The sequence below is a fragment of the Nycticebus coucang genome, chromosome 1, assembly GCF_027406575.1.
Source record: "Nycticebus coucang isolate mNycCou1 chromosome 1, mNycCou1.pri, whole genome shotgun sequence".
NCBI lineage: Eukaryota > Metazoa > Chordata > Mammalia > Primates > Lorisidae > Nycticebus > Nycticebus coucang.
Window position 1 is genome coordinate 170,633,959 of NC_069780.1, and position 19,857 is coordinate 170,653,815.

The 19,857-nt window shown below is 39.4% G+C and overlaps 1 protein-coding gene across 2 annotated transcripts in view; it reads right to left on the minus strand.

Annotated features, from left to right (window-relative positions):
- Nucleotides 1–19,857, minus strand: part of CDH6 (cadherin 6) — a 125,110-nt gene that overhangs the window by 44,961 nt on the left and 60,292 nt on the right. For both annotated transcript variants that reach the window (XM_053592753.1, XM_053592760.1), the window contains exon 2: nucleotides 10,645–10,999. In XM_053592753.1, the coding sequence (XP_053448728.1) occupies nucleotides 10,645–10,872 (228 nt within the window). In that variant the 5' untranslated portion in view covers nucleotides 10,873–10,999. The remainder of the gene's footprint in view (nucleotides 1–10,644; nucleotides 11,000–19,857) is intronic.

The window sequence follows — 19,857 nt, forward strand, 5'->3', positions numbered from 1 at the left end:
TCCCTTTTTGATGTGAAATTTTTGATAATAGTATCCATAGAAGGACTTTCATAAGAAACTTGGTTTAAACATTTACTATCTAATATATCCTTGAACTTTAAAGACTTCAGATTTTTTTTGTTTTTTTTGTAGAGACAGAGTCTCACTTTATGGTCCTCGGTAGAGTGCCGTGGCCTCACACAGCTCACAGCAACCTCCAACTCCTGGGCTTACGCGATTCTCTTGCCTCAGCCTCCCGAGCAGCTGGGACTACAGGCGCCCGCCACAACGCCCGGCTATTTTTTGGTTACAGTTTGGCCAGGGCCGGGTTTGAACCCGCCACCTTCGGTATATGGGGCCGGCGCCTTACCCACTGAGCCATAGGTGCTGCCCTTTTTTTTTTTTTTACAGTTTTTGGCCCAGGCTGGGTTTGAACCTGCCACCTCTGGTATATGGGGCTGGCGCCCTACTCCTTTGAGCCATAGGCACTGCCCAAGACTTTAGATATTTTAGTTGTCAGCCCAATGAAGCAAAACATTATCCATGTTAATCTGTATTCAACCATTACAGCAATCAGTTGGGAGGCATGAAGATCTATTATCAACCTAGTGTTATAGTTATAGTACTTTATGGTATACTTGAAATTGTCAAGGAAAATATATCTTTAATGATCTCACTATACACACATAAAGAGTGATAACTGTATGAGATGGTGGATACCTCAATTAGCACAATTATGGCAGTCACTGTTATTGTATATATATATACCCTGTTTCCCCGAAAATAAGACAGTGTCTTATTTTAAGGTGTGCTCCCAAAGATGCACTAGGTCTTATTTTCAGGGGACGTCTTATCTTTCCTGTAAGTAGGTCTTATTTTCGGGGAAACAGGGTATATATACACACACACACCAAAACATCACATTTTATGCCTTAAGTATATATAATTTTTATTTGTCAGTTATACCTGAAGAAAGCTGGAAAAAATTGGGAAGCTATTTCTTAGATAGTAAGGTGGATTTTTATATTTTGTGGTCCTTACAGCTTAATTCAAGTAGTGTTTGGCTGTTTCCATGTGTAGTAGGCACCATTGGAAGATGCAAAGGTGAGTAAGATACGTAATTTAGGGTCTTGCAGAGTTTACAATAATATAAGCATTCAAAAGCTGACATCCAATATCTAAAGTACTAATTCAAAGAGCTTGCGTGGGATCTGATACAAAACACCACTCAACATATTTAAAGTCAAAGTTTAACTTTAAACAAGGAATTAATTATTTTACTCTTAAAAAGGTGTGACACTGAGGGTATGAAATAATTAAATCGATAGCAATTTTCCCACCAAAAAACTTTGGTTCAAAAATATAAGAAGGTTATATTAATTTTGGCTTAACAATGATAATAATTCTAACTTAAAGTCTCAAGTGAAAGAGTCATTTTTTTGAATTGTTGGGTGCCTTAAACATTTTCTTTATTGAAAAGAAACAAGACTTAACCAGATTCTAACATGTCACATGAATTGAGATAATATAAGTCCCAAATTGTAGCATCAGACAGTCATGGTGTTTTCAAATGAAATGACAGTCTTAAACAGGGGAATCCACAGAAGTCACCAGGACCATCAAATCATGTGCGATGTAGTGTGTGTTCTATTTTTACCTTGGTTAGTATAATAAAGACAACTTCACCTTTTTATATATACTTACGCCCCTGAATTGCTGTTGACGAGTCATATTCAGCTGCCTTTGCTGCTTTGGCACCACCTCCCAGCCCACAATACTGGACTTCCCAACACTGGACACTGGGGCCATCCGCTGCTGACCTTTTGTTTCCCCGTCTCTTCCTTGTTCTTGCTCTTTAAAGGCAAACAATTCATAGCAGTGCTCCTTCCCTCCTTCGTTCTTACTAAAGAACTATTCTTCCCCATTCTAAGCCTTCACTGTGTATTAACTTATTTAATCTTTACCTCAATCATGTTATTAATCTCTTTATTTAACAGTTCTGGAAAGAAGGAGGCAGGGACAGGTTAAATAATCTGCCTACTCTTACACAGGAATGCAGCTGAGGCTCAAATATAGTCCAAAGTAAATGCTATGCAATTAACTTACAATCTCTAGTGAATAATTGCTAAATCAATAAAAGCACTGTTGTTTCCAACTATAGTAGAACCTCCATAGTTGACCACCTCCCTACACTGACCACCTCCTTAAGTTGACCTAATTTTTATGGATTGGACATGCAACGTATGTACATATCAGTAGAGTTGGCCACCTCTGTATGTTATGGTCCCTTGGGTGGTCAACTTACAGAGGTGCTACTGTATGTTTGAAAAAACGCCTTAGCTGAGATTACGTCTTCAATTGCCTTCTTAATGCCAATCTCTGTTCCCTCTCCTTGGCATTAAAGCCCACATTTATGCTCCTAAAAATGCCCTCAAGTCCTTTGAAACACACCAAATCACCTGAAGTATTTAGTCATATCTTTCACACATGTACATATTTTAATCCTGGTTAAATATTTTTGCATGCTGCTATTTTTCTTATTCCAGGTTATATAATTTCAAATCTTATTCCTTACACTGGCCTTTGAAAATGCTTGCTACTTTTACTTATTTATTGATAATAGCAATAAAAATATCTCTTTCTTATCATTTATAGGAATGCTGTACTTCCTTTTGATCTCTTCTTCAATTCTAGAGGGAAAGATAGATTTGCAATGAATATTGACATATTTATGTGCTCCTGAGGATTATATTTCATTGTCATCTTGAGAAATGGCAACATAAAACTTGTAGGAAGGTGGAGTTCGCTACCAGAAGCCTATACCTACACAAAAGAGTTGCCTCCGTGAGGTTTCAAGGGTACATCAACATCTAAACATAATCTCTAGATTTGATGAAGGCTATCAAATAGAGGACCCCCCTCACCAAAAACCTCTTTATTTTTGGTAAAAGATGGGTGGGACATAAGGAAGACATTTTAAAATTTTGGTTAGAGAGATTGTGGTCTCTAAAAGTTAAATTTATAATTCTGGGTTTCAATATAGTCTTGTTTTTTTTTTTTGAGACAGAGTCTCATTTTATCACCCTTGGTAGAGTGCTGTGGCATCACAGCTCACAACAACTTCCAACTCCTGGGCTTAGGTGATTCTCTTGCCTCAGCCTCCCAAGTAGCTGGGACTATAGGCACCTGTCACAATGCCTGACTATTTTTTTGTTGCAGTTTGGCCGGGGTGGGGTTCGAACCCACCACCCTCAGTATATGGGGCTGATGCCCTACTCACTGAGCCACAGGCACCACCCATAGTCTTGGGTTTTATATAGGCAGAAATGAAAAAAGTCTCAATGGTTTAAGAATCTATTGATGGTTGAAAAGAATATGTCAGGGAGTTTTTATCAGATTTTTGAAATCAATTTCTGTCAAAATTACATTGAGGGATTCTGATTTTAAGAGAAATTAAACCAGGAAGTTGGTATTCTGCCTGTTTATATTCGCATCTGCTATGGTGAACCCTTGAGATGACAAAAAGTGAAACCCTCTGGTGCAAATCAAGTATTGTCATGATTATGCAAGCAAGTTCTGGTAATCAACAGTGGAATACTTAACGACGCCTATAGAACAGGTCCCATAGAATTTGTCATGAACGAGGGGGTCCTCTCACCTCCCACAGCTTCTAGCTCCACGTAGGTTGTCGGGTGTGGAGGTAACACAGCCTCGGTGGTGACAAAAAGATCCGAACTCTTCACTCCCTCTCATTCACCTTGATCCCTAGAGGCTACAGGACTCCAGGAGCAATGAAATGGAAGTTGGAGGATTTGGGACTGGGTCCTTATTTGACTTTCTGTGTATGACTGTGCGGTCTGGCCCGTGAAACAGCCGCCTGTGGGTTTAGGATAAGATCAGATGTTCTGGCTCTCGACATGAACGACTGTGCAGACAGGGAAGCTGAAGAGTCAAAAAATTGCTGCTACACAGGACACTTTCTCAGCATCAAGTGGCAAATTAAAGCTCTGGTGACTAAGAATGTGAAATCAGTTGGTCAGGAGGGGAAACACAATGAAGATTATTGCCAAATATGGGGGTTGCGGAGTTACTTTTTGAAACATTTTTGATAAATACAATGAAGGAGCACACCCGCATGCCTTTTCTCTTAAAATATGCTACCCAGCTGCAACATGAAAATGTTGAACGGCTGAGCATTAAATTTGAATGATGAAGAAGAAAGACGTGCCTAAGGCACTTGCCTTGACTCAGGGAGAAAAGATTATTGCAGGCCATTGAACCAGAACAGAAGTTTAGAAAGGGTTATCAAGGCAAAGAAAAAGGCACGTCTTTAAAAAATCACAATGACCACAAAGATCACCAACGGCTCGACTAATTTTAAAATGCTCACGTACAGCTGTTTTGAACATCACTGATGTGTTCTGGAAATGAAAATCAAGACAAAGTAAAAGAAACATTCATAATAATAATGCAAACGTATTGGTGTGGCTCTTACGCCACAGAAATTCTTTTTCTTTCTACCCTTGTGTTTCACACAAAAGATTCTCAATAGGTATTTGTGGTATTGAGTAGAATGCAATCAGTGAAAGTATGTTCTGGGGTTGTTCATGTGTGCATGGGAACGGCTCTGTGGATGTTCAGGGAGGGGCTATCACTGAGCGGGCAGTGAAGAGGGCTGACAGAGGGGTCACTATCAGGATCCCCGTAGTGTGAGACCTTGGGCTGACATACTTCACTGCCCTGTGCCTTGGTGTACTCATCTGTAAAACAAGGATATAAATAACACCTATGCATTGGGGTTGCTGTGAAGATCCAGTGAAATAACACTCTGGAAGCACTTGGCATAGTGTCTGGGACAGTCATGCTCAGTAAATATTAGCTATGACAATTCTTTAATCTGATGCTGCTTTTTGAAGCTACAAGTGGTTCAGTGACTTTCAACCACCCATCGAATTAGTGTTAGAAGGTTTCTACTCTTCAGCACATGTTCTTTTCACAAAAATTAATAATGTAGAAGTAGAAAGCTATATTTTAACAACAGCATCTTTTAAGTGGTCTTTCAGAATGGATAAAACATTGCTTCATGTTTACTAATTTGGATTATGTAATTACGGGAACAAATAATTGCTCACCCTTAATTTTAAAGGTGTATATTGCTGCCAACTTTTATTTTTGTGGGCCATTAAAACATTACTGTTTAATTATCTTGAGAAGAGTGGCTTCGCTGAATTGGGTAGACTTTCACTTTAAAGAGACTGGAGAAAGGCAGATGAGGAAGGCCTGTATGTTAGAGACTCCATTAGACCCCAATTTTCATGATATTAGAAAAACACAGCCTATCGATTTCCTTTGAAATTCCCTAGATGAAAAGCATCACCAACTTTCAAAAGGCTAAGATGAGAAAATATCTATGAAAATATGTAGCTTATTAAATTCTATACAACAGATCTCCTGGTCTCCTACTGAAGATAGAAACATCCTGAGCGCTTCTAAGGGAGGTTGGGCTGGGATATGCTTTGTGTGGAAGGAAGGGAGAGAACTTTGTGAAGCATCAAATGGAAGAGACAGGTATGAAGCATTGCTCTGGGCTGCTTCATGATAATGCGGGAATCTTTTGCCTAAAGTTAGAAATATTTCTGAGATTTTAAATGCATTTATCTTTGTAGTATTGAATGCCTGTGTCTTCAAAATCTACTGAGATTTTGATGCCCACGTCTTTACAATCTAATCTGTATCTACCTCATGGATGCCCACGTCTTTACAATCTAACCTGTATCTACCTCTACCTCTGTTTTTCTTATGGAATGAAATCTTAGACTGTATACTAAGCATCATCAAGAAATTGCTACATTATGTAAAGCTGGCTCCAGGGACATAGGGATTTCTGAAAATGTGAAATTACAATGCTCCCCCACCATTTTTCTATTACATTTACATAAGCCAAAGATAACCCAAGTAGATTTTGTACAAAAATCAAATACTCTTTCCTTGAGCACCTGACAAGAAACTATGTCCCTCTTTGTGTTTTCTGTGTCGGTGTTAGGACCCTTTCGCTCTCTCGGTTGTTCAATCTTTAAATCTCTGGCTCTTTGAACCTCTGGGTCTCCCTCCTTTGGCTCCTGCGTCCGGTTAGGTGAGAGGTTCTGGTGATTCTCCCTCTGCAGTCTCAGCTAACCCTGCTCTGCCTTTCAGATGGGACTCAGACATCCAGGGAGCACTGCTAACTCCCGAAGTCTCTTCAGCCCCCCTCCTTTTTATTTTGATAATACTTAGCGGATTTTAAAATTCAGATGTTTGCCCCTTTTATCACTGAACTTGCCACATTTTCCTGATTGGCAATATTATGCTCCTTGGAGAGTGGTTCTCAAATCTGGCAACATGTTTGAATCATAAATAAATTAAAAACTAACTAAATAAGACTCTCTGGGGAGGTGAGACCCAGGCAAGTTATTTTTAAAAGCAGCACTTCTTAACTTTTAACGTGCAGACAGTTCACCCAAGGATCTTGTTAAAATGCAGGTTCTGATTCATTAAGATCTGGGGTGGGGCCTGAGATTGCGCATTTCCAACAAGCTCTCAGACTAAAGGAGTTCAAAGTTGCCCTCAAAGGGTCGTACATGTTAGAAGGAAAAAATCATATGCTATCTGTTTCTACATCTGTATCTGAAGTTCACCAACTCTTACCCAGTGCAGGAACACTGGAGTAGAAATGTTGAGGTGGCTCACAAATCAGAATTCGGTTGTCAGTATTTCAGCTATAACTGGCCTTGACCACTTAGTGTCAATGAGCACATCCCTCCCCAACTTGCTGGTGTTTCTGCATCAATATCTCTGGGAACAGAACACGGTGGGGGCTGAGCTGTTAAGGTGGAGGACAGGGAAGGGCTCTCTGTCCACTGCTTTGTGCTTTAACTTTAAAATATGATCTTGTCTATTTTCTTCATTGCTGCTCCAGCCCCTGGACCCCCTCTTTTGCCAGGTGACCCCACGTGACCCTCCATTTTTTTCTCCCATCCACACCTGAAAGCCTGTTGTTGCCCAACCCCTTTCTTACATTTTCCTCACTGTACCAAATTCAAGTCACTGTGGTCCCTGTGATTTACCCCAAGGTAATTTGAACAAATCAACACAAATATACACAGATATTTGTAATGTAAATATCTCTTTCCCGTGCTTTAAAAGCTATTTGCTCAGCAGCATTACTTTCCCTCAGTTAACACATCCATCCTTCCATGTACAGGTCAATCTTCTCAGTTTTAAGCACTCAGGATAGGATCTAGTTTTAATTTAGTTGGGCTAGTAGCATGTTTAAAAGTTTTATTAGCTTTCCTAAGCCGTTCTATTAAATGCCTATATATAAGGTCCAAGGGTTCCCAAAGTGTGCCCTGAGGCAGTCTGGGGCACACTGTGAAACTCACTAGAAAATATTTTAAAATTTGGAGGGAAATACAGCCAGCTATGTGTGACCTCTGTGAGACCCCTGGTAAGCTCAAGGTAGCCCACAGTTTCCACAGCAGGTGGTGTGTGACCTCTGTGAGACCCCTGGTAAGCTCAAGGTAGCCCACAGTTTCCACAGCAGGTGGCACTGCATTCCTTTCGATGATGTCACATGCCTCTAAAGTTGGGCTTTCCTTAGCTGTTGTGGTAAAAAGCAATTACAGTGCAAAAATCCATGTGGAAAAGGGAACCAGGGGCCGGCGTCTACTCTGTTTGAGAAGGTGTGTAGTGCCCAGAAGGTGCACACATTCTACTCACAAGTAATTGTGGTTAAGGCTGAAGTAAAAATCTTCCTTATTTTTCTGCCAATTGGTATGTATTCTTTTCAAATGGTTACTAAATTGTTAGAAGAGTAATACTTTAAGCTGTTTGAGCCTAACTACTTAATACATGGAAATGTTAGGTATTTCCTTTAGCTGTAAGGGAACTGTGAAAAAGAGCTCTGTGAACCAAGAAAGTTTTGGAACCTCTGCTCTAGTCTAATCATTTTTCTTTTTTAAAAAAATTTTTCCTCCCCCAAAGTTTCCAGACCTGGTGGATCTGATAATCACACCTCGTGTGTTTTATTTTAAGTCAATTAAAAACTGAATGAAACTCTAGCTTCCCCACTGAGCTCCCAGCACTCCCCCCCCTCACTCGGGGTCTGGGGGCCTGTCCCCCAAGAGTTCCGATCCTTGGGAGATCTTCAGTGTGGATCAAATTTTTGCCACAAACAAGGGACAATGCCCCCTTTTCTTCTCTTATGAAAATTTTTATTTTTATTTTTCTGTGCTTAATTTTGCTGAAAAACGCACTCCAGTCTAATTCTCTGGTCTATTGCTATCCTATAACTTCAAGCATGGATTTGGGAAAATGCTGTATCAGCAGTTCAAGGCCGCTCTCTCACACATGTGAAATAGCGAGGCTGGCAATGATCGCAACTTTTTGCCCTTGATTTTTCCTCCAGTTAATATTCTCTCACATGTTCCAATTCAAGGAGGACATGGATGGGCAGCAGGGAAGGGCACAGGATGGTGCAGTGGGGAAATTTATTAGTTGCCAATAAAGTACTCAAATTTAACTGATCTAGCCTAAACTGTGCTTGTGCAGGGATTTCACCACCACACTCTATATTTTCCACTGAGAGAGCTGTTAATTACCTCATTTTACTTCTGCTGTGCTGTAAAAGTCAATATTCCACTGTGATGCATTGCATAGATTTAACCGCATGTTTGCAATGGATTTTTCACCAATAATAGTAACTTTATGCACCTACAATGTGCCTGTTTTATTTCAACTCCACTGCAACTCCACCAGAAAGGCATTGCTGCGTGCATTTTCTACATAAAGAAACTAAAGCCCAGAAAGGTTAACAACCTGCTCTGGGTCACGTAACTGGTAACTGGCAGCCCAGTGAGGCATTCTCAGGTCTGCTTGAGTCCATAGCTTGTAACTTTCCCCCATGCCAATATTACCTCTCACTGTTCTAATGGTAAAACTGATTCTTGTGTGGTTTTATCCACTGCTGCTTTGAGTATCCTGAAATGCCCTGGCTTTTCTTTAAGAATAGGTGGCATAATAGATGTTAAATGGCATCTCAATTTGAGAAGAAAGGCAGAAAGGAAAAAGGAATCCATCTTTTAGACAAAGCACTTTTTAAAACTTAATCTTTGATGATAATAATGCCGCTTGTGTTATAAAAATGGCTTTAAAGATTTTAGGTTATTTTTTTTTTAATAACCATCATCATATTAACATTGTGTTATTCAAATTTCACAAAGGAAATGAAGTGAAGTGCCAGTGAGCGACCTGCCATTCTCCAGCAGTCGCACGGCGTGCGAATTTCACAGCGAAAACATAGCTGGGTCCAGGGGGATCTGTGTTGACGCTCACCCCTCCACTGAATACTTCCTCTCCCACTTTACTCCACATTAATAATTCACTTCCTTGGAACATTGCCTAGTTACCTCAGCTCAAGCCAGGGATAGCTTTCCTTCATTTATGGTGGTAAATACTTAAAGAGAATATTTGCACACAGTTATTCAGGGATATTTGATTGTAGATTGAAGGGTGAAGATGCAGCCTTTAGAATTTTCAAAATTTATGTTATTTGCGTGATATCCTAATATAGATATTTTAAAACCATAGCTGTAATCATAAATGAAGACATTTTACCATGTATATTTTTACATTCATTCTCAGTTTGTTTAGGAAGGGATGTGTGACAATGTCTTTTTTATTTTTTTATCAACACCACATTATGAAGCGCAGAATCTGCAAAGCATAAACCTGTATCCTCATTTTTTCTTTATATCTTCTCAGTGTGCAGATATTCTGCAACAAGAGTGTAACTGATGATAAAATTCCACTGAAACTCACGATGACAGTCTAAGCAAGCTCTTTTCCTGACTCAGCTCCGGTAATCTGTGAGGGCTAGAATAGGTGATGCTTCCTCACTTTACTTTCTGGAGTCAATAGCATGGTCAGAGGATATCTTGAAATAGTACCTTTATATAATCGTTTTTTTTATTATTGGGGATTCATTGAGGGTACAAGTCATTTTTCCTTTTTGTAACTTTGCTGTAATTAAATCACAACATTTTGAAATGCTTGGCTCGTGCCAAAAATTATTTGAGATAAGATTAAACAGCAGCAGCAGTGGCAGTGGCAGTCACTACAGCAGCCACATCGAAGGCTGTGGTGGGTCCTGAAAGCAAAGGGCTCCCTTTGGTCAGGGAATGGATGGTGCTGTAGGTGGCAGAGTTAAGAAATAGTTAACTTGAACTTGGCCAAAGGACTATAGCTCAGAATGTTTGCTTTCAGGATGAGAAAAAAGAGTTTTCTTTTCCTTACAGCTTAATCACTCTATTCCTATTTTTTATACACCCGACTTTATAGAGTGCTGGACCACGTTTTTTAAGCTAAAGTAAAAATTAAAGGATTTATGATCATCCCATGCAGATAGTTGTGGGCGTTTCATTTTCAACTGGGGCAGTGCTAACATTTCTCAGCTTCTCTGCTACAGTCTTTTTTTTCCCCCCAAACTACTCAAATGAAAAAAAGTCTTCCCAGAGAAGGAACAGTTCTTACTGTATCGGGGAATAGTTCACATCCTGCTTGTCTGTTTGTTAGAAGTAACTTCTTTAAGCTTGTACACCCAGAATGTCAAAGCACCCCAAGGAATCCTACCTTGCCCACATACTGATAATCGGATCCGGTGTACTCCTCCAGGAGAAAGAACTGATTCCACATCCAGCTCCTTTTTGAACGGTTCAGCTCATTTTTGCTGTTTCCAGAGAGCTCTAGGGCCCTTTTCTTTGCTGGGAAACCACTAGTCCTCTTAGATAATGGAGTTGAGGAAGTCGGGTAGGGCTGACCAACCCAAAAAAGCAGCAAGAAGTACCGGTAAGTTCTCATTCTGATGGCACCGTCAAGCTCTGGTCGCGAGTCCCTCTCCTGGAAGTCCCTTTTATTTCACTGTACCGTATCCAGCCTCATTCCTCTTTTCTTCCTTAATGTTCTTTGCTTGGCTCTCAGAGGATATCTGGAAAGAATAATAACATATCAAGCATTTTTAGAGATGCTTAAAATTCAGTGTTAGAGCAAATAGGCTCGAAAAAGAGGACAGAAATTTGAATAGCAAAACAACAACAAAAAAGTTGGCTATCAATTTTGAAATGAAGAATGCAGTCTTCCAGATATGCTAAATGGAAGGCACGTGCCGAGTAAGTAGGGAGCTGAGCTGCTGTTGTCTTTCTCTTTTTTTATTTATTTTTATTTTTATTTTTCCTTTCTCCTTTTCTATTACTTAAAAATCCTATTTTAAATAATAGCACGGCTATAGGTCAACATACCAGCGGGGATTATGGCACTCCTTTTTTACCTCAGAACATGTGGGCTGAGATCTGGTTAGAAGAAAGGAGTTTGTGTTCCTGATTCTATTTGCATAGTTATCCTTGTTGAACAAGTGTAAGGCAAAGAATATCACAGACCATTGGAATTCAATCGAAAGTGGATACTGTTGCAACTTTACTAGAATGTATTAAGTCCCCAGGATGAGCCAGGTGTGAGTTAAGACAGACCCTGTTCTGCAGACCCTTGGCTTTGTGGATATAGCGAAGGGACCATCAGGTCAAATAAGGTTGGAAAAGATCATTTGCCTTCTTTTTGGAGTGCACGTGAGCATACAGAAGTGTCTGATGTAAAGTTTCTAAAGTGATATTCTGCAACCGTGAAGATAAGCCCATACGTATTTAATTCAGCATTTTCCAAACTTGCCCAGAAACATTTTTTTCTTCATAAGACCTGATAACACTGTAGGGTGGGTCATTGAACAACCTATGAAATTTATATTTAATAGACTGTAAGAATTAAATAAGCAAGTTTATTTAAATTTCTTTAGGAATTTTTGGGCTTTTATCTCTAAATTTTACTTGTATCATAAACAATCAAGCATATTTGTCCAAACTGGAAAATCTCAGCTTCTATATAATTTCACTGGTGCTTCAAACATAGCGGCACAGTGAGGGCCATTGACAGAATCTTCTGAAAAGTCAGCTATAATAAGTTTCCCTGGCAAATATTAATTTTCAAGAACACAGTCTACCACTTAAAAATTCCCGAGGCCAGGCTACTTGACAAAGATGTCCCAATTTGGTTTACTAGTTTATGGAATTGAAGTCATAGATGCCTATGTTTTCTGTCTAAACTTTTCTGCATTTATAAACCCCCCCAATACATTACTCTGTTATATTTCTATGTGATACAGGAAAAATATTTTCTCAAATAATACTAATGACAAAAACAGAAAGAAAGAATTTTGTCATGCAGAACAGTGGTCCTCCCCCTTTTTGGGGATTGGTTTGATGGAAGACAGTTGTTCCATGGGACAGCGGGTGGGCAGCAGATCCTCATAAGGAACTTCTCTTGCATGTGCTCGTGCCCCTGTGAGCACCTAATGCTGCCACTGACCTGATGGGAGGCAGAGCTAGGTGGTGCAGCTGTAAATACAGATGAAGCTCCACTGGCTCACCCGCTGCTCACCTCCTGCCTTGTGGCCTGGCTCCTAACAGGCCATGACCAGGACCCATCAATGGCCCCCATGGCCCAGGGCTTGGGGACCATAGATGTAGAACATGATAATCATTGAACTGGTACATTCACTTTAAACCATGAATATAAAGAAATGTGGTCTAGGTAGTTTGGTAAGTATTTTTTTTGTCCAAATCAGAAAAGACTGGTTCACTTGGTCCCTATTATTTTAGCAGGCAAATTAGGTCTTTTTGTTTGCTGCTTTTTACTCCAGGAAGGAATAATTAGAGTCACCTCACACGTGGCATAGTGAACGTTTTCTATTGAAGACAAGTGCAATATTTCCTAGTATTCCGTATTGGAAGCCCTTCACGCTATTATTATGCATCTTCTTGACAGCAGGCTGGGGAACTTGAAAATTCCACAGGTGAGTTAAATTAGTACTGTGACAATTAGCCGCGCTGGAAAAGGGCCAGGCAACAGCCTACTTGTCATCACACAGCCTTGGTACAGGTGTGGCACGACTGACAATCAGTCAGGCGCCGATGCCTCCTCCCCTTGTGGTTGGTGTATAAAGGGGACCTGGAAGAGGCCTGGAGAAAAGCCTTCTAAAGACACGCGTTCATTCTCAGTAGCAGAGATGACACTGAGGTTGATTCTGTGGAAATTAATTTTTCTTAATTTCCCACATTCTCCATTATTTGCAAAGAAAATCCTGCAGTGAAGAATTACACGTCTGCTGCTGCCCTCCGTGAGCGCCCCGCAGTGCTGACAGACGGGGATTCAGGGGGTGCAGGCGTCAGCTGTTTAAAAGGCAGACTCCTAAAGGCCATTCTAAAGAGAAATCGATCCCTGTAGGTATTGTGTGCAAACTCTACAAGCTGTTGCCACTTGATTATTAAATATTAGTTCTTTTTAATACCACGGATACCAAAATGTCAAGTATTTCATTTTTTTCTTACTTGGTAATGAGCTTTTAAAGTGATACAATTTGAAGCAGTATTTCTACAGATGCTATAACATCCAGTTTTGCTACAACCCAGCTCTTTTTGTTATCAACACGACAGGGTGTGTCCTTGTTAAAAACTCATTATGCAAAATGCATCACTATGACCCTCTTGGATTTGGTACCAGGGTTTTGATAGATAGGCTTCTCTGTGAAATTCTATAGTTTTTTTTTTTTTTTGTTAAATCGAACCCTCTAAACTGTTGAATCTATAACTTAGTGATTCTCATTTAATACTTTTTTATAGGTAGGGTTGCATAGTGGTTAAGATCACCAGTGTGGGAGCCAGATGGCCTGGGTTTAAATTTAGCCTCTTCAATATGTCTCTGTGAACTTGGGAAAAGTGTTCAGTCTCAGTGTGCCTCAGTTTCTTTTTCTGAAAATGGGGATGATTACAGTATCTACTTTAGGGTAAGTATTAAATGAGGCATTATGTGCAAACAAGTTAGAATAGTACCGGACACTTACTGAGGTATTAATTAGTATTAGCCATTATTACTACTAATTATTATTGTTATTCCTGTTTGTATTGCATATATAGAATCCATGTATAACACACTGGGACAGTCTGCAGAAGATAGCATAATTCCCTCTTAGGCCTGGAGATTTTTTATTGCTCAGAAAACATCTCCAAGCAAATTCTCCTAAAGAATGAAACACTTTAGAAATCAAAAGTCATTCATGTACTAATCCTTCGTGTGTGCGTGTGTGGACTTCAGCACTGAACGGTCATAGTATAAAAACAGAGATGGCGGAGCGACTGTATGCCTTATTTCTGATGCTTGCATGAAGGAAAAATGGGCAAACACTGGAGGATGGATCCTTCATAGAATCTATGTATTTTTTCTTTCTACTTTATTGCGCTAATGTTTTAAAAATCATCTTTGCTGGGCGGCGCCTGTGGCTCAAGGAGTAGGGCACCGACCCCATATGCTGGAGGTCGGCCAAAAACTACAAAAAAAAAAAAAAATCATCTTTGCTTTATTCAGGTGAAAAAACTCAGAAATAGCTTCCATTTAGTAATTTTGTGCTTATAAAAATGGTACTGGTAATGAACATGCTGACATTATTCTAATGTTACATCAGATACAAGGTTGATAAGTTACAATGAATGATATCAACTATGGTTTGAATATCTGTTCCCTCCAAAACTCCTGTTGAAATTTAATGTTCAGTGTGGCAGTATTGAGAGGTAGAGCCTGTAAGAGGTGATTATGTCATGAGGGCAAAGCTCTCATGAATGGATTAATCCATTTATAGATTAATGGATTAATGGGTTATCAAGGGAGCGGGTCTGGTGGCTTCTTAAGAAGATGAAGAGAGATCTGAATAGCTTGTTAGCCTGCTTAGGCCCCTCGACGTGTGGTACGCTACAGCGCCTTTGAACTCTGCTGAGTCCCCCCCGACCCCCCAACAAGAAGATCCTCACCAGATGCAGCCCCTGACTGTCAGACTCTCAACCACCATAACTGTAAGAAATAAATTCCTTGTCTTTGTAAATTATCCAGTTTCAGGTTTTTTGGTTAGAAACCAAAGAAAACAAACCAAAACAATGTCTATAACTTTCATTTTACTTAAATTAAAAACATGATGGAAAAAAATTACCATGCTCCAAGCATGGCCTTACATGCAAAAAAATTCTCCAGGATTCTTAAGGTGATGAATGGTTGTGAATTCAAGCAAACAAATAAAAGGGCCCAGAAGCTGCACAACTTTGAAAAATGTGCAAAGCTGTTGAGTTTCTGAGCAGTCAAACTACAGGAGGACGATATAGCAAGTAGTGATCAGAGGTGGTGGCTTATTTTGTGGATGTCGGGAGTAAATGGAAAGAATGAAGAGGAAAGGGCATGCCCAGATACTAAATTTAAAATAGCAGGAATGGTAATTCAATCAGGAAGACCCCCAGAAGATTAGACAGTGGGAGGGGGAGCAAAGGTGGAAACAGAGTAGATATTGTATCTTTTTGCTCCCTGACCTTCACCCTGTGGTCTCTCTTGGCATTAAGAGGAAATGAGTTAGAAACATAACCAACTCTATCAAAATAAAAGCTGAACTGCCAAATTACAGTCTCATGACAGTTTAGCAATGGATGTAAAAGACTATTTGATAGGCTATGCCTATCCTTTTTCTTTTTGTTGGGATCTGAGTTTTTTGGGTGGAGCTTTCCATTTTCTACAGGCAATTGTTTGTATGATCTAAAATTTGATTTGCAAAAGTGGTTGATCAAGAAAAATAGCTAAATCTTCATAGAAGCCTTATGTTGGTAATGAATGGGAGGTAATTAAGATGTTTATGGATAGTGGGGCAAGCCCCACACAGCATTGATAATTACATACTTTGAAAATTTATTTGCCTGGCAGCAAATATGCATTTATATTTCAATATTCACAAGAGTACATAGTGAAGCCCAGGTTTTGTTTAATGCATGCCATTTAGGAGGAGCCTGGGCCTCATTAATTCAGGTTCTACCAATTTAGAATATGTGATAATTAATGCAAAAGCTGGGCTGAAGTTTTCCTTTGATTAGCAAAACCTTTTCCCCTAGATTATTGGAAATTAATAGTGTAAAAAAATTCATAGAAATGTATAGAAAGAAAAGAAACTAATATGCCTTCAAATTCCCTAGAGTACTTTGGAATCACCTTTTATTCATAAATAATTAATATGCTAATTAGAAAATTTCTCCACCGATTGAACTGATTCTCTAATGACTCAAAGTTTAGTAACAGTTTGAATGTATTATCTGATTTTGATATCTTGATTCCACTACACTGCTTAAAGATAAATAAGTAAATATTAGACATTCTTGAAAACAATATCATCACGTTAAAAGTTTTAGAATTTGGACTTTACATGCATTTGTTGTGGTGTTCTTGACTAATTCTAATCAGCAAAATACTACTATGATTCTTTCTAGACTTATAAATTAAACCAAGCACACTTATTCTTTGGTATATGGACCCTTTGACATTGAAAGCACAGTAAGCATTTAGTAAAGCAACATTATTAATATACTCTGAACATTTACCACGGTAAGATCATATTTTAAAATCTATTATAAAATGGTTTCTTTGGAAAAAGGGCATTGCCTATCCATACTGTAGCATAGTACTTTGTATGATACTACTTACAGAAAGCATTTCTGTAAATATTGTCTGCGCTTAAGCCATCCTAACCCATACATGCAGAATTTTCTTGGTATGTGTATCTTAAATCCCTTATTAATTTTTGGTACACTTTCTGACATTCTGTCACTCATTAAGCAGAAGAAAGCTGGTGACTTAGACTACTTAAGATCTTTTCTTTTTTTTTTTTTGAGATAGAGCCTCAAGCTGTCGCCTGGGTAGAATGCCGTGGCTTCACAGCTCACAGCAACCTCCAACTCCTGGGCCCAAGCGATTCTCCTGCCTCAGCCTCCCAAGTAGCTGGGACTATAGGCACCCACCACAACACCCGGCTACTACTTAAAATCTTTTTTACCGCATTCCAACTCCGAGCCTGAAAGCTGCCTAGGCCCACTGTGTCCTTGGGTGCAATTGGGATGAGAATGATATTTAGTTTGCTAAAGCCTAGAAAATTAAAGAAACAGAATTGCATTTCAGGCTGAATTAAATAGAGCCAAAGTCAAGGGAAATATGCCTTCCTACAAGGAAATCTTTAAAAATATATGTTATTTATTCTGAGAGAAAAGTTTTACAACCAATTACATTTGCTCAAGATCACTTTTCTAATCACCCCAGAACTTTTGTTTTGAATAGGTTGCTACCTGCTGTGAATAAAAAATAACAGCTGTAGAACCTGGTTGATCTTCTAGAAGAGATGACATAAGGATAGAGCCAGTTTAAAAGTTTTGGTAGGGATTTCACATGAAGTCTTCATTTCTAAACCTCCATTTCATTTTTCTGTAAATGTCAAAGTCACTGTTGAGTAAAATTGGTTCCGTTTCGCGTGTGTAATGAACTCCACTGAAATGTGTCAAACAGCTTTGGCACCTCTCTCCACACAGTGTTTCTCTTGTGCCAATGAATCATTATGGCAACAGCCATCGGATGATGCCTGATTTTTTTTTTTTTTTTTTTGGTAAATGTTTATATTTGTGGATAATATGCTAATCTGTTTGCAAACTGATGTATTTCCAGATGAAGCTATTTCAACAGTATTACTCTCGTTCTAAAACCATATTCCACACACACATTGCATTAATAAAGATAAAATCAAATGTGTTACAGCACATAAAATGGTATTTTACATGTAGACGAGGCTCAAGGAATATTGGTTGGTTTGAAACACTCAACTGGGACCAAAAGCAAAACACAACTTGAATTAGTGCCTTGAGACAAAGTTCTTTTTCCACATGAGGGGAAAAGTCCAAACTATTTTATTGTGAGAGGAAAGATCGGAATATGGTTAAGGGCAGACTCTGGCCTGCTGCATGTCCGGGTTTAGAGTCTCAGCCCCTATCAACACTAGGTGTACAAACACAGGACAAACCTGCTCACTTCACTTCTTTTTGCATCTCACCTGGCTCCTAAGGGCCTTTGGGCATATGGACCCTGTCTTTCCCCCCAAAGATTTACTCATGCTGACGAAGGAGAAGAGCAAGCGTTTTTATACTTTAATTAGCTATTTGTGGTATGAATTTTAAATATTTCTGAGGCCAAATACACACTTGGGTTGCAGGAATGTATGAAAGACTTAGTCTCACAGTATTCTCTGCCTAGATGTTCTCTGGCAAATGTGTTAAGTCTTTTGGACATACAGCTATTTAAAACAATGAGACTTAAACAAGACCGGGGGATATGAAAACCCGCTTACAAATGACATGAATGACATCAGTGAGTTTTCGGTGAGTTTGCTGCTCAGTGAGAAGGTAGCGTGAGGTCACTGGCAAGCAGCTTTGGGCAGCAGGAGATGAAGGTATCGGAGTGTATATGGGGTGTCCAAGACAATTTAACTTTATTAAATTGCAAAAAGTCACATGGTTGGGTTTACCGTTAAGTAATTGTGAACTTGGCACATCACAGATGATTTTTAAAGGCTTGTACTTATATAAAATATTATGAGGAATGGAGATGTTTCGTTTATTTTTGCTGATACAATGTCTAAGTCTTTTTATCAATTACATGACATCTAACTCATAAATAATTATACTGGTTGATATTTGTTATATTCTATCCGTGAACTTATTATGTGCTATGCATTTATATCACAAAGGTGCTTTCATTTAATCTCTAAAGTGAAGCTTAGATAGGACAAGTAACTCATCCAAGGTCATACAATGAAGCCAGATGTAATGAAGCCAGATCCTAACATGGGTATCAGACTAAGGTGTGTCCTCACTTTGAACTCATTCTATGGAGGCACCATCAAGGGCACTGCCCACACATGTATCTGTGACCTTAAACTTGAGTCTTTATGATTCCCCTAAAAAATGACACCAATACAGATCTCTGAGAGGTAAAAATAGTTGTTACAAAGCTTCTCAGCTAAATAAGAGCAGTAAACAAGCATGCTGGCTAAAGGGATAAATGTTCTTCAAACATGTGAAGTCTCATAACAATCTTTTGAGATGGGGGCCATCTCTGTTTTAGAGATGAGAAACCCAGGTGTATAGGAATACTTTGCCAAAGGTACACAGCTGGATGAAACCCAGTAATTTAGAGGCGCTCTCTTTAACTATAACATCCACTCTCTCATTTGTATTTTGCTCATGGTAACAGTATCTAGGTCTTATTTACTCTCATTTCAGACAAAATTTGAACAAATTTTTCATTAGTTTTCTAAATCCCCAGCCAAGGGAAGAGATGAGGCACAGAGTGCTCAAGGTTGAAGTCTCAGTAGAGGGAGGGGGCAGCTGAAAGGTGCAGAGTAGCTACAAAGGGCCAGCTGACGAACTGAAGGCTAAACAGAGCCAGTCCGGAGCTGGTCTGGGGAGATTAATGAAGTCCTGTGTCCCTGTGCCGAGAATAGTGCCTGGCTCATAACACCAGACAAACATTTGTAAAATAAGCAAATTTGTGGGTGAATGCATGCATAACTGGAGGCAAGAGTGACTAACTGTGTAAATTAATGACTGCGTGACTGAGAGCTGTGAGAAAGAACGTGTGTATACGAATTGCACCGTGTTGTAACTACAGCTTACAGATTGTCACGTAATGACAGCCTTGAATCCTCAAGTTCTCTTCAATGTTTGGCTTGAGAAGGCGTGGATGTATAGAGTAAACATGAGAAAACTTACTGTTAAAAGTTGTTGTAGTGGCTCGGCACCCGTAGCACAGTGCTTACGATGCCAGCCACATACGCGGAGGCTGGCAGGCTCAAGCCGGGCCCTGGCCAGCTAAACTACAATGACAACTGCAACAAAA